The sequence below is a fragment of the Chelonia mydas genome, chromosome 12, assembly GCF_015237465.2.
Source record: "Chelonia mydas isolate rCheMyd1 chromosome 12, rCheMyd1.pri.v2, whole genome shotgun sequence".
NCBI lineage: Eukaryota > Metazoa > Chordata > Testudines > Cheloniidae > Chelonia > Chelonia mydas.
In genome coordinates this window covers 20,381,647-20,397,205 of record NC_051252.2, presented here as the reverse complement: position 1 = coordinate 20,397,205, position 15,559 = coordinate 20,381,647, and the positions used below count along the sequence as shown (strand labels likewise).

At 36.9% G+C, this 15,559-nt stretch overlaps 1 protein-coding gene across 7 annotated transcripts in view; it reads right to left on the bottom strand.

The window, feature by feature from the left end:
* Positions 1–15,559, bottom strand: part of URI1 (URI1 prefoldin like chaperone) — a 56,950-nt gene that overhangs the window by 32,633 nt on the left and 8,758 nt on the right. For 3 of the 7 annotated variants that reach the window (XM_037878217.2, XM_043526134.1, XM_043526131.1), the window contains exons 1-3: positions 14,104–14,199; positions 8,547–8,581; positions 1,960–2,038 (exon numbers count right to left, since the gene is read on the bottom strand). In XM_037878217.2, coding sequence (XP_037734145.1) covers positions 1,960–2,038; positions 8,547–8,581; positions 14,104–14,184 — 195 coding nt within the window. In that variant the 5' untranslated portion in view covers positions 14,185–14,199. Of the gene's footprint in view, positions 1–1,959; positions 2,039–8,546; positions 8,582–14,103; positions 14,200–15,559 lie in introns of those variants that run through there. The other 4 variants (XM_037878218.2, XM_043526135.1, XM_043526132.1 and 1 more) reach the window with 2 other exon arrangements.

The following is a 15,559-nucleotide window of genomic DNA, read 5'->3' as shown; positions in this document are numbered from 1 at the left end:
TACTTAAGACAAATTTCTAAAAAGTGTGTATTCAGTTTTCTTGAAGTTTACAGTAGACATGACACTATGTTTATGATCCTTCCACCCACCCCACAGACCAGCTCACTTTACACATAAGCTACAGGCAGACCCCACACTACTCACTTAGGCTAGACCCACTCAGGCCTTATGAGTGCTAGACCCTCCCCCACACTAACCCTATCCCTGATGTACTAACTGCCCACCCACCAGCCTCATCTCCCATATCTGGTTCTCATTCAGGCTTGAACTTCAAAGGGGGAAGGTCATATGGGTTAGCCATCAGCTGTGATCCAGCTGAAGAGAAGCAGAATGAGGAACAAGTCAAGCAGCTACCACCCAGCTCAGCTTATAGTCAAGTAACTCTCCACCAGAGGAGAAAGAGTTGTCACCCTGCAACCTTGGACCAGCATTTCCTCACTTCAGACACACTTCCTGGAACATTGTCTTCCCTCACTTCTTGAGGGCAGGAGCACCACCCCTTCATCCCTCATATCATAGTACAGGGCATTTGGACCATATATTTTCTTCCTCTCATAGCAGTTCCTCTTCTCCAGAAGGAAAAGCCAGTAGGTGGCAATGCCTGGAGCTCATATTGGAGAGTGGGAGGTAGGAGGGGAGGGAGAGCCTCTTGAAGAAAGATTCTGAGGAGGATATTCCTCTTAAAGATGTACTCTCCCAGGCTGAAATTACAAAGGCCTTCAAAATGACAGCTTGCAACATTTACACACACACAAAAGCAGCACTGTGTATAAAATTAAAAACATAGGCAGATAGCTGGCTGAAGGGACAGGGATTGTTAATATACATTTTAAATGGCAAATCTGAGTTGACACTGTCACTTTAAAACAAAAACTATAGTTCGATGAATCTGGTTTACTTTTGCAATGTTTTGAAACAAGACTATCCATTTTGCTCTCAAGTATAAGATAACAGCAAACTCTCTACATACATACATACATACATACATACACACACACACACCTCCCCAGTAAAGTTAATGCTGCTGATTGGTGTTATCAGTTTAGCACCCTTCTTTTCTTTACCCACAATACAGGCAGTATAAGCCTGTTCTACGAGTACCTCACCAATAGCATACAGTTCCCAAAACCTGTGTGAAAATGTAGTGCAGCATTCATGCTCACTTTAGCCTTTGATTTCCCTTGTTGAGAATGACAACCTGAAGGCCAGTGAGCAGCAAGTGAGATGTAATTAGAAGTGGACTGAGACTACCTGTTTGTTTCACATACTGATATACCACCTAACCAGCAGATGGTTACTAATTTTATTTAGCAGTTCTGAAGTGACATCTTAGAGATAAATGATTCTGTATCCCATTACCAATTCACTCAGCAATTCAGTCCCGTTCGAAGTGTATTATGAATTAGGCACAAAATAGCTTCAAACAAGGAAATAGTAACTTTGTGAAGTCAGGAACTTGAATTCTGGTTGGTGTTCAAGGCTAAAGTATGCTTGCTAGGAATGACTCAAAGCACAAGAACTCACTATGTGAACATAAAGATCGTTAAAACAAAAATTAGCACCACCTTTTTATATAAAAATCAATGTCGCAGAGTTTAATTCCGTGAATCAGAAAATATTATGGCCTCTTTGTTCTATGGCTAACAGGAAATGACTAAGTACCATATTTCAGTCATAATTACAATTTTCGGTAGAATAGATTTGCATACCAAATATGTCATATTTTGTGTTAACATTTATGTCATCAGTTCTCAACTGTCAGTAACATTATAATTTATTATGGATTTGAAAAAAGAGGAGAGAGAGAAAAAGAAGCAAAGGTTTAACTATTAGTAATGATACATTAATTATAGTAAGTACTATATGGTAAACCTGAATAATATACCTCACTGCCAGTGCAGTAACCTCAGATACTAAAACCATGAGTCCATTATTTTGAATGAACTATACTGTACGTACCATGATATCATAAGACAGTTTATCAGGCAACGTATTGAGACGTTCTTGAAGAGCCTCATAATCATTCTCCACCTTCCTCCTGTTGACAAATTCAAGTGAGTTTAATTATTTCTAAATGTAAAATAGATAAGTTAATGGTTTTCTGCTGATGTATTTTCAGTGCTCCATGGAAAGATATGGGAGGGAGAACTGTTTTTATTCATAAATGTATACATTTTATATCATGGAAGATTAATTTTTTTACTTTAACATTTTTAACAATTTATTTAAAAACTCTTTTGTGATGGCCCGGCTAAGGACATCATTCATTTTAGTCTGGAAGCTCATCTTTTTGAATTGCAAGCTCTTTGGGGAAAAGAATAGGGCTTTCCTCTGTATTTTGTAGCTCTCACAGCACACTGTATTGGTTCAACAATTAAACCACCATCATAATTTAGAAGACAAATTGGAATTCCAGCTTATATTTTAGAAGAGGCAGAATCTTCAGAACCTTATTTGCAACGAACAATCAGTGTGGGCTTTAAAAAGGGGGCAATACTCTTTAAAGTTAACACTGATTTCTAGCTGAATTTTCTTTTAGGACAGTCAAAATTCCTAAAAGATGATGATTTGACCATACGGTTATTGTAGCTTCTTGACCTATCAACAAGGAGTGTAGATGTGAAACACTACTCTAGTTCTCCTGAGCAAGAAAAAATTACTAATGGTCAATTGTTGCATGTTTACATATTGCTCTACTCTTCTTTTGGGCATTTTAGAACATTCTGCATAGAAATTTTCTTTCCCATAGAATGTATTCCTCAGAATTTTTGTACATGACTTTTCCTATCAACTTGGATGAGCATTTTTAATACCTATTTCAACTATACAGCAACTCATGAACAAATCTGTGATCTTGGAAGTGTCTTAAATAGGACAACAAACTCCCCATCTTAAACAACAAAGATGTTTATGGGCAAGTGCAGTCAGAAAGTCAGCGCCAGAAGGGATCTCAGTAATTTACATTGCAAAAGAGAATAATTTCAAACATACTCTCCCAAAATATGTTTCCTACTCATAAGCAGCATATGCAATAGCACCTATCGAGACTGAGTTCACACAACCATGCACCAGCAGAAGAAGAGATACAGAAAAACATTCCCGTAAACTTAAAAGCTGTAAGCCAAAGTGATTCAATTACGAGTAGTCTCTTCGCCATGAGAATTCTGACCCTGCATGCTCTGGAGCTCTGACCATGTTGGTACTTTCTGCAGCAACCTGGGCAGCTGGTGGCATAGCACACTAGAGTAGCAATCAGTAGATCAGGCATGATATGGATCCATATGCAGAAGGTCCCTATAGAGGGTGTGCAAGGGCCCCAGCCGTTACTACTACCCTTACTCGTGATAATGAAATGGTCAATAGCTGCTCTGCACCAAGTTTCCAAATTGTTCAGGTTGGTTCCTTCCACGAATCTGTCAGATTTCCTGCACAAAATCAATTTACTTAGGATAGACCAGTGAGGTGCGGAAGTGGTATTTGGTCCATTTCAAAAAAGGTCGCTGAGACAAAGTTGGGAAAGGGGCCAAAGAAAATAGAAGTGTCTTGGTGGATCTGGCCAAACAATCCAAACAGTGGATACTGTGAAAAAATCAGGAACTCCCTGAGCTTGGGAGAAACCGTTACCTATGGAATGTTGTCTTGTTTGCTGGCAGTAAAAATACAAACAAACAAAAAGAAAACAGCCCTCTTCTGAAAGAATATTGAAACTGGTGTGCTGGAAAAAAGACTTTTTTAAGGTAAATTATCAGCTACCACGTGCGCTGCATTATCAAGTATATACATTTGAGAGTAGAGGACATTCTCTACTTCTGCCCCAATAGAGCACCTCATTAATCTTTGTACAGGTTGAACCTCTCTCATCCAGCACTCCCTGGTCTGGCAACATCCATAGTCCAGCATAGGCACCGACTCCGTGGGTGCTCTGGGGCTGGAGCACTCACAGGGAAAAATTAGTGGGTGTGGAGCATCCACCAGCGCCAAGCTCACCTCTCTGCCCTCTCCCCCCGCACCTCTTGCGTGCTGGCAGTTTATCAACTCCTCCTCCTCCCTCCCAGCGCGCCACGAACACCTGATTCGCGGCGTTCAGGCTCCGGAGGGAAAGGGAGGAACTGGGGCAAGAGGCTGGAACCCTGGGCAAGGGGTCAGCGGCTGAGATCTGGGGCTGGCATTGGAGCCACCGGGTGGGGGGGGGGGGGGGGGGGTTGACGGCCAGGACCCCTGGTGGGTGCAAAGCCTGGGGATGCTGCAACACCCACCACAACCCTACTTCCTACACCTATGGAGACCTGCTGACACTCTGTATTGACCTCCCGTGGTTCGGCAAATTCTCTGGTTCAGCACCGGTCAGGTCCCTACGGTGCTGGACTAGAGAGGTTCAACCTATATTTAATCTTGGAATGGAAGTCAGCATCATGGATACGAACTGAAAATGTTGACCAAAAGATGCAAATTCTGGTGGTTTTCTGAGGGTGTTCAGGTAGGCATCCTGTACAGTTGTTTACTAGAAGTAGATATCTAGCTTGACCAGGTGGATGAAGAAACTGCAATATGAACACCTTAAAAAACACGAACCAACTATTACTGACCTTCAGTTCCCTAATAAAGTGGAATCTCTTTGATCATTTTGGGACTATGAAACAAGTTTCAATAATACCATAATTTTTTGTCTCTTTTAGTTGCTGGAAGATTACTGTTACAGTGGTCACTAGTAGAATCATCAAACTTTACCACACACTGCAGTATTCAAGCACTCAACAAGGTATCTGCTGTACTTTGTATTCTCAAAGTACATGTCTAAAATGCTGAACTGTGTCCTATGGACTAAGGCTCCAAAGTTACTTTTAGACACTTTTGAAAATTTTACCCCTTGTGATTAAAACACAAAATAGTTTTTGAAGACTTGGATCCTATTTCAGGTTCTGCTGCACATTTCCTGACAAACCTCAGACAAGCCCCCTTATGCTTTAGTTTCTTCACCTGTAAAATGAAGATACTGGTCACCCTTCTTCACAGGGCTGTTGTAAGGTAAATTCATTAACATTTACAAAGTACAGTGAGAGTCTTGGAAGAGAAGCAATATGATGACAACTTATTGTTAATAGAAGAAGAAAAGTCTTAAGCTCTGTTCTCTGCCGCCAACGATATTCCTATTTTTATGGAAAATTAGCAATGATGCAGTCATACCACATTTTTATCTCCCAAACAAATGGGGACAATCTATTTCAGCTTGCTACTATGAGAAGAAAATCTAGTTGGAGGTGTGGGGGATGGAAATCAAGGGAAAACAAATCAATTCGTTCTGCTAAAGAGGTTTTTTGCAACAGGAATCCTTAAGACACATGGCTGAAGATCTGGCATCTTTTTCTTCTGAGAAAAGAAAATAAGTTGTTAGCTTTTGCACGGAGTGTAAAATTTTATTGTGGTTATCTCATCTGACTTCTCTAAGGGATTTCTCCCTTAGTCTATCCTGCTCAGCTAATATACTGACTAGAAAGCTGGAAGTGATATAAAAATAAAAGATTTTTCTAGCAGTTTTGGCCCCCTGAATCAGAGCCAGAAGTTTTTATTTTCCTTCTCTCTCTCTTTTTTTTTTTTTTATATAACCATCTAATTAGGAATCTGGAAATGAAGGCTTGATAAAGATCTTTAACACTGCACCATTTCCAGCTTTTTGTTAAAGGGACTCTACAGTTACCAGTGGTCATCTGTTGGAGTTTGAAAGCTTAGTATGTTTATCTTGATGCAACCTTGTTTGTTTTGATATCTGATTAAATATTTGAAAACCTGCTCCCACAGATGATCAGCTGGGTATGTAGTGTGAGGTCAACACTTGCTGTTGAAGGACAGGCCAAAAGGATAACAATCTTGAAGACTGAGTGGCAACATGCAATAGAAGAACTTAAGTATTTCTGTGTGGTTTAAAAAAACATCAAGATATAGACTCTTCAAAACCCATCATCACAAATCTCACCTTGCTTATAATATGAAGACAATTCATATTCTAAAGTAAGAAAACCTTTATTAAAGATGCACAGAAGCAATAGCAGTCAAAACCCTTTTGCTATATTTGAAATACGAAGAGGGGAATCCCTAGGAAAACAAGAGTGGAAAAAATGATCATTTCAGCGCTAAACATCTCCTAAATTTGACAGCCAGGATAAGCAATTTCTCCATTTATCTGAAAAGAAGGTGGTGTCCTTTACGATTAGGCAGTTGCCCACTAACTGAATAACCAGATAAGAGTGCTGCAGGAACTGCTCTGCATCAAAGGCAGAAGGATTCTACGGCACTGCACATATTCTACATTAGTGACCCTTGGAAACTGATTTCTTGATGTGGTCGCCTACCATTATGTCGGAGAAAGTTCAGTGGAAAGAGTATTGGGGAATGACTAAAAGATGCACCTTTGTTTTTCAGTGGAACTTACTGGATCATACTCTACTCTGGAAGTCTCTGAAAATGCAGCAATGCTCTAAAAAGGTATAACAGAACCAAGAAAATAAAAATAAATCCATTTATTGAATTGACCTGAAACAGTCTTATGTAGGAAGTTTTCCTCTCTCCCCATCTAATGACACATGATCATGTGAACTCATGGGTTTATTGGTTGCATAGACAATTAAAAAATTAAAACCAACAACAGTGTTATACTTTCAGGCAGAATAAATATTTATTTAGCAATGAGATTCAACTTATGAAGTGCCTCTATAAATGGAAATGCTTTAGCTGACCCCATGCTTTACTCATTATTTTAGCAGTTATTTATGTCTCTGAATCTATACTTTTAAAATAAGTTAATTATATTAAAAAGAAAAAAAAATGAATTTTAATGGAAATTTATTAAAGTGGAGTATTTTAAAACTGTGCTGTTATTCATCCAATTCTATTTAACATCTATCTGTGTCATTGGCTACTTAAAGATTCTCATAAAATGGTATTATTCAGCTGAAACACATAGCACGCAGCTCTTGCACAATGTGGCTCCAAATGTTAATACATTTTCTTTAATTATGTACATGCTCTGTAAACTGCTTTGCTATATAAAATACATCAGCCAATTTCAAATCCTTCCTTCCTGTTCTCTATGAAAAACATCCAAAAATTAGATATTAACTAAGGGTTTGTTTTAAAACAAAACCAAACCATACCCTCCCAAAAAGCAAAACACAAACAAAAAAATTCCAGACATTCTTATAGAAGCAAAAACAAACAAACTTGTAAACTTTTCATTTTGTAAAAGTTTAAAAAGTTAGGCTTTTGGTCAATGTTTTTTGGGAAAGACTCCCAGAATGAGAACTTATACCCTGGACTAAATTGGTATGGATAAGTTATAAACTCCTGAAAAGCATATTATGGAAATGCTGACAGATTTAACTACAACAGCAACAATGGCACCACTATAATACTTTCCTTATTGAAAATTAATGCAGTCTCTGAATTTTAAACATAAGTGAAACATATTACTTTTAGATTATTTTCTGCAAGCCAATAGTCAGAATTTAATATGATGATGTGTACAGATTGCCCTGATTTTTTTTTTAAAACTCTTATCCACTGCTTGCAGCCTATGTGCATTTAAACTAAAAACATTTGATACACACTAACTATAAATTATTTGCTTGGAGATCTCTCAGGCATGAAGAAAAAGCCTCTTAAAATAAATTTAAAATATTATATGCTTGATGGTGTATAACCAAAGGTTTAATCTCACCACTAAATGGGCAGTTGCTGTGATTTTGCAATAACCCTGCAGACAATAATCAAGACAGCTCCTGTTGTTCTCTCAGTAAAATCATGGTAAACACAGCATGGATATATTGTAATTTGATATCTGTAAGATCAAATGTTATATCTCACTGTAACTCATAAGATTTCATTCACCATTAAATGTACACTTTCCTCAAATGCCATAAGAATCTGCTATTTACTAGACATGTTTTCTACTAACTATGGATTACCACATTAAAACAGCAGAAAAAAAAATAGTGCCCAGAGATAATGCTTTAAAGGGACACTTTTTTTTTCTAAACATTACATGTATTAATGCTTACCAAACAGTTTACTGTAAAAATACCGAAACATTATAGTTTCCTCTATATATACATAAAATTACTTAAAATAAGCATGTGCGCTTTCCTGTAGTGGTAGTAGTAGTAGTAATAAATAATAATAAAAAAACAAAAAATACCCAGGAATAACTTCCAAATTGCTGACACCTTTTTATCCAGTCAGGCAGATTCAGTATTCTTTACAGAAGATTATTTGTGCAAAAAATGACAAGGGGAAAGAGGGTATAAAAGAAGCACACACATTAAGGTTCAAATATATTTGTGTGTTAAAGCAATGATATCACAGGAAAGAAAATATGAATTTTAAAGAGGGCACAGTGCAATAAGTCAGAGCTATCTCAAACTATACACCCTAAGTATACTAGTAAAATTTAACTAACATTGTTATAAATACTATAATTGCTTGATACTTTACTAAAACACAAGTAGGTTACTTCATCAGTATTTTAAGCATGTAATCAAACATTTTTCACTTACCAGTGCTGGATTTTTTCTTGGCAGCTAGTGACCACCTGTCATTAAAACAGATAACTGCTCATGAAAAAACAAGGCTAAGCACACAGCTGCAATGTCAATGTATCAGAAACTAGAACAGTAGCTTTACAGATTTGGTAGCTTCTCTATATACATTTTTATTTGTCAATGCAAAGGCATGTGAATGTTAGTTCTTAAGCAGCACACTTTATCACAACACTAATGCACACTGATAACTGGAGAACAAATTACAGCTTTCCAATTCATATTTTGGTACAATACCTGCTCCATAACTATTAGGTGACACATGATACAAGATTACGAGTATTTTGTACAATCTACAGATCTATTTTCAATGTTACATGTTTTGTAGGATAAGAAACCAATATAAATTATAGCAAGATGTCAATGTAACATCCATGCCTGTTCAGTTAAAAGAAAAGCCAGCCCTGAAAATGTTTTACTTTATCAGTACATCTACAAATGTTTTCACCTACAGTTTTATTCTAAAACAGTACAAATGAATTTTACAGTGTTTAAATGCAAACAGATTACCTCTATTATTTTTTTTTTAAGGAAACAATTATGATCTGAATAGCCCACTTATTTCTTCAAAATATAGGCTTCCCAAAGAGACTGAAAATTAACCAATTCAGAATATTTTTAAGACTGCGTACTTTAAAATATTAAGTTTGGGAGAATACCTCAGTTTAGTAATAAGAGACATTATTACATATAGTACATACAGTCAAGATGTTTGTCTGCTGTACCACAACGGCATGGACATTTTGTTTAAATACATACAGAACTCTCAACAACACAAATTGAAAAGTATAACAGAGACAATTTCACTCAATTACATGAAATGAAAAGAAGCTATGAGGCAATCAAACATGTCTAGACATCTCAATATAACATTTTTTCAGATATTTTTGCAAATATTTGTTTCTCACATGGTCACAAGAATGCTAACATTTGAAAGCAATTAATAGGAGAATATGCCTGAAAACTAACAGAACAGGACTCTTTTGAGAGCTAAAAATTATTCAAATGTCTAAGGATCAGTCCCACATTTGTGGTCTCCCTACCATCACAATAATCCAACACATTGGGACAAATTCAGCCATCCAGTTGGTTGTGCTAACACCAAGGTTAAATGTCCTTTGCCACTGAAGAATTTGTAATTTTAAATCCTATGTTTAATTTCTATAAAATAATCTCACCTAATGTATTTGCTAACTTTAAAAAAATTTAGGCACAAAGAGGAAGATTTCTAGAAGATATACATTCAGAAAACCATACTATTAATGCATCATACACAAATCTATTTTAAAATAAAGCTTTCCTAGTATGTCACATACAGTAGCAACATTTCATAACAGTAGTAGTACACAACAGAGTACTGCTTTTACAAGTAGAAGAATCAGAAAATATTATATCAACATATTTCACTGTTTCAGATTTGATAGATTGCAAAGTACACAACATAAATTAAGTGCACAAAAAAGGTTTACGAAATCCTTTAAGAAAGTTCCAGCTTAATTGCCCCATTAAAGAAGAAGCTACAAAAAAAAGAAGACAGGAAGCTTTCCATTCTCAATACATGACTTTCCATGCATGAAGTGAGCTAAAAGCACAAAAAGAAAAGCCCTGCAAACCATAAGAGCAGCATGTTCATTAACCTCTACATGATAATCCTTTCATAGCTGCATATTAACTAGTTACATATTCATAATCATTTTACATTATTTAGAGAATCTTCTATGAAAATTTCCAGGCTATATCCATTAGCTACAATGTTAAAGGTTACAGAAGATAGTCTACTTAATGTTTCCAGGAAGCTTTTTTAATTAGTAAATACGTAAATTGGGCACATATGCTTTTTATATTTAAAAAAATGGGCCATCAGTAAAAGAGCACATGGACATATGCTGTTTCCATGACCCCTTAAGCCCTTAAAAAAAAAAAAATCAATAACACCAATCAATTATAATTTCATTCTTTGATATAATCTCTCATGAAGGGATACTGAAGGATAGAACCAATAACAAACCTTTCAGTGGCCAGGATGAAGTGAGGGATCTTTCATAAGTGCTACAACGCACCATCTTAAATATATTTTTATTTGTAATACTAGTATAGTAGGCTGAAGCACCTACTATACTAATGAGACAGTATTTTAAAAAACACAGTCAGAGATCAATTACACATTACCTACATGTCCTTTGCTGAGACAATCAAATTGTTTTGATAACCATTGGTAATACAGCAGCAAAGAAACAAGTAGAGAAAAAAAAAATATATACAGGTCTTTGGATTCCATGCTGTGCTGTACTGTGCTAAGAACAGTGAATATCTAGATCCACAATTTTTATGCAGCTACTGCCAGGCTAAATAAAAATAATCAGCACATGGGCAGGTGAGTTAAAGTTCATTTTGTCTGGACAACTAATGCTACCAATACTGCTTTACTTTTAAGGAACTGTAGCCTAAGTGATACCAATAAATCCTGACTTATTTCCCCTCCAGGCATAACAATGTATGCATTTGCAAATTTATGAGGTTATCAATGGTTTATTTGCATACTAAAATATTTAAAGTGTAGAGGGTTATTAAACTACACTTGCAGCAACCTTAACATTACCTAATCAAGTGTTCAGTTATTAAAACAGGATCTACTTGTGAAAAATACATTTCATAGTTTAAACGAAAAGAGAACAGACAAGTATCTTGTTTCCTCCGTCACCCCAAACAACGATTTGTTGAAATTTAATATTTCTCAAGATCCTGATCCAATAACTGCGTATTTGATTTCAGAAATGCTTGATGTTTTTCAGTTGGATCACAAAGTGTGCCACGCTTGAAGAGCTTCTGCACTTTTATTCATTAGTGCTATTTATTTTGTGGGTAGCCACAAGGGGGCATCATACTGCGAGTCTCCCTCATGTACAGCAGACAATAAAACAGAGAAGCAGAGCTTTTAAATGATTATTTTGCATATCTTCAAATTGTCCTCCCCTTAGTTTCAATTCATTCTTGATTAAGAACCAAACTTTAAAAATGGAATGATAAATGTTGGATCTGATTTTTATTATTTCAAGCTATTTAAACAGAAAGTTTACATTACTGCAGTTTAACAATCTATTTTAAGTTTAAACCCTTTTTCCTAAATTTGACAACTGCTAGGCCTGCTTTGTACATCACATTGAAAGATGAACTAAAGGGTGGATATTGTACAAAGGAGCAACAGTGGCTATTGTAATTAAAGCAGCAGATTTTCTTTTGTCACATAAATGTAGCTAATCTTACCAATATTTATTTATACAATACTCTTTATTTTTAGTATATACTATATGCTAACACAAAAGTGGCTAAAATTAAAAGGACTAGATTTTTAGAATCATGTTCACTTTCTAAGCATCCTGCAGTCCCAATGCTAGCACAATGCAGCTTGCAGGCTGTTGAGACAAGAGGATACAAAGACTGCCTGTGTTCCACAGCAGAAGACGCTGTTGCTGTCCTAAAAGGGAAAATTCCCTTCTCCAGCAGCCACATTAAGCCCATTTCCCACACTATCCAGCCAGCCAATCATTATTTTCTCTTTTCTCTTCTCATGCATCTTCTATCTGAGGACCTCAACATCCTTTATGAACATTGACCCACAACACCCTTTTTGAAGAGGTATTATCCTTATTTTACTGGGGTATTGAGTGACCTAACTGAAATTACACATTAATCAGTGACAGAGCAAGGAGTAGAAGCCAAATCTCCTGACTCACAGTCATGAGATATAATCACTAAATACAACACTCCTTCACAATATGCTTCTTAGGCATTAAGATGGGGTTGAATGGACAGTAGGACAGAACAGCAAATTGCAAAAAATTCTGATCCCATAACATGGGAATAGGTTCTTACCTGTGCATGTATGTGATCTCACACCAGCTCCCCATTCCTGTATGTGCTTCCCTTGTTCACTAATCCTCAATTCCTTATGTGCAAGTGTGTCTCTCTCTTCCATTTCATAAGTATGTTTTCTTTACCTGTTGCTTCTGCACACACCCCCTCCTCAATGCTTCCCTAACAACCGGAAGTTCTTAAAGATGAAATACAACTCCTATGAACTATTAAAATATTGAAATGATTACTATTTTATTAAGATGGGATGGAGCAACGCTGCTATTTCACCCCACTCAGGACTTTTTGCTGTTGTTGTTTGAGGTGGTCCTTCTCTCTAATAAATAGTTCCAGTGCCTACTCTAGTGTTTCTCACAGCAGCAGAAAGAAGTTAATCAGCTGATTCTTATCTATTTTTTACAGGTTCTGAACAGCAGCAGGGCACACTGACAAGCCTCTGATCGGTTTTCCTTGTGCTGAAGCTTGGAAAATGCTATGAGCAAGCACTAGAAATGGCAATGGAGTCATCAGCTTGCAGACACAAGGTGACATCGCTGCACCTGTTACACTCAATTCACACTTTCATGGCTATGTTCTAAACTATAAAAGCTGGAAATTAATTTTTTTAGATGGAAGTTTAATATCTAGGAAAAATTACTATTTGTTACAGGCAAGTGTGCGAGTGGATTTTTCAAGCCCTATTCATGTACACTTGCATGGGCAAACACTCAACCATGTACGTATGATTCAGGTATTGTACAATCACATTGCTAGCTAAGGGCCTAACTGGCAAAGCATCTAATCAAATATTTGATTTGTGTATGCACACTGTGTATTTGCATGCAAGAGCAAGGCATATACTAATTAGACTGGCACTAAAGAGTAGGTATATGTTTAAAATTTAGCCCTCTGAGATTAAGTGACACATGATAAGGAGCCAAGAACTCAAGAGATCTAATCCAGTCTCTGACACTGAATGCTTCTGTTTGGCCTTGGGTAAATCATCTCTCAGTCTAAGGGTTTGTCCCCATTGCACAGTTGTCACCAAAACTTTTATTTTTCGCAGGTACTTAAAAAAGCCCCCCCACAAAAGACAAAAGTTTTGCCCGACGCAAGCGGCAGTGAGAAGTGACTTTGTTGGCAGGAGCACTCTCCTGCCGACAAAGCTTATGCCGCTCGCGGGGCTGAAAATGCCGAAAAAATACTGCAAAAGAGTGTTCACACACGCTGACTTTTGGCGACAAGGCTGTATCAATACAGCCTTGTCGCTAAAAGCTGCGTGGTGCAGACAAGCCCTACATTTCTTCGTCTGTAAAATGGGGATAAGTAGTACTAACTTACCTACCTCACAGGAGTGCTATCCTAATTAATTAGCTAATGCCTGAGAAGCACTTTGAAGATATAAAGCACTGTATAAGTGCTAAGTAGCATTATTTACCACTTGAAAAGTAATCTGAATATGATCAGATATGTAAGCAATTTGTGTACATGCTGTAATAAAATAATTTGAGACAGTTTAATCTTGAATTAGTCTGACTTTAAACATTTTCTTTCAATCACATTACTTAAGGAAAACAGAGTACAGAATACTTTTTCTGAAAGTGAAAGGAAGTAATGAGGTGTTAAAGTAATAGTCTAATAAATCTAAAAACAATGTTTTTACCTTTAGGAAATTGGCCTTGCCGTTTGGGATTTTGCAAAGTACTCTGTCTTGACCTTGGTTCTGTGGTTCATGCTCTCCCATGAGCAGATTACCATAATCAAACTGTATAATGTTCTTTGCAATACAGTTCAATGTTTATTAGGGTCCTGGATAAAATCAAACTCATTTTTACTACTGCCCTCATTAGGATGATTCCAATTTTTCAGAATTTAGTTGTTTAACTTTGAGTATGTGAATATTGACTTCAACGGGACTACTCATGTGAGTTAAGTTATCCACATGCGTGATTGTTTCCAGGATCAAGACCCGTTGTGCCAGGTAGCCCATATGTGATATTCTTTGACACACCACATAGCAAAAAGACATGGTAAAACTGAATTTACTGATGAAGTTGTAACTAATTCAGAATATGACTTTACATTATACAGTAATAAAATAGCTAGGTAGCCAAACATTTAAGTAGTTTCTTGGTAAAGTCAGAACGTAACAAGTCATATGCAACATAAACATGTAAAATGAAATTTCACGTCTTCCTTTGGAAACCACAAGTTTCTAGTCTAAAACATAGCAAACACTGATGGAGAAAGATATAATTAAGATTTGCAAAATGGTTTCCCCTTCAGTCCCATTTTCGATCATGTTTACCTTTTCAAAAATATTTCCATTTTTGACATTTCCAAAAACTAAATGGCACAAAATGAAATAAAATTATTAAAGCTCCTCAGTCAGTTGGTACATTTTTTTGATTTAATGGAAAGCCAAAAAGCATTGTTGAAATGTAACGTTCATTGCTTAAATCAAGGTATTGATTAAATATTACATTTCAAAATTATTAATATAGTCTCCGTCCAAAGGTGATTTTTCTTGGCTGGGAGGTGAGATGAGATGGGGTGTAGTAGGGTAGGGATAATTGGAGGAAATTATGATTTTGGCAAGCATAAAAAATAATTCTTAGTTATGTCCACAGCAAAAAAAGTGAAAAACTAAACCTTTACATGTCAACTGTCCTGAAAGGGTACAGGTTTTGTTAAGTCTGAGAAAATGAATTCAAAATTAATAATTACTGGGGGTATGAATCACTTCAGTAACTTCTAAGTTTTTAGCAAAACCCAAAGAAGTCCTCCTTCTTCATGACTTTGCCCTGGTCTATACACGGGGGCGGGAGAGGGGGAGGAAATGGGGGATCAATCTAATAGCTGAAGTCGACATACTTAGATCGACTTACCGTGGTGTCTCCACCGCGGTGAGTCGACTGCTGCTGCTCCCCCGTCGACTCTGCCTGCGCCTCTCGCGGCGCTGGAGTACAGGAGTACAGTACACGTCTAGACTAGACGCGATACATCGATCCCCGCTGGATCGATCGCTGTCCGCTGATATGGCGGGTAGCGAAGACATACCTTTTATCTAGGGAGCAGGAGAAATCACACACTATCTACTCAGTCTGACAGGTACAAGG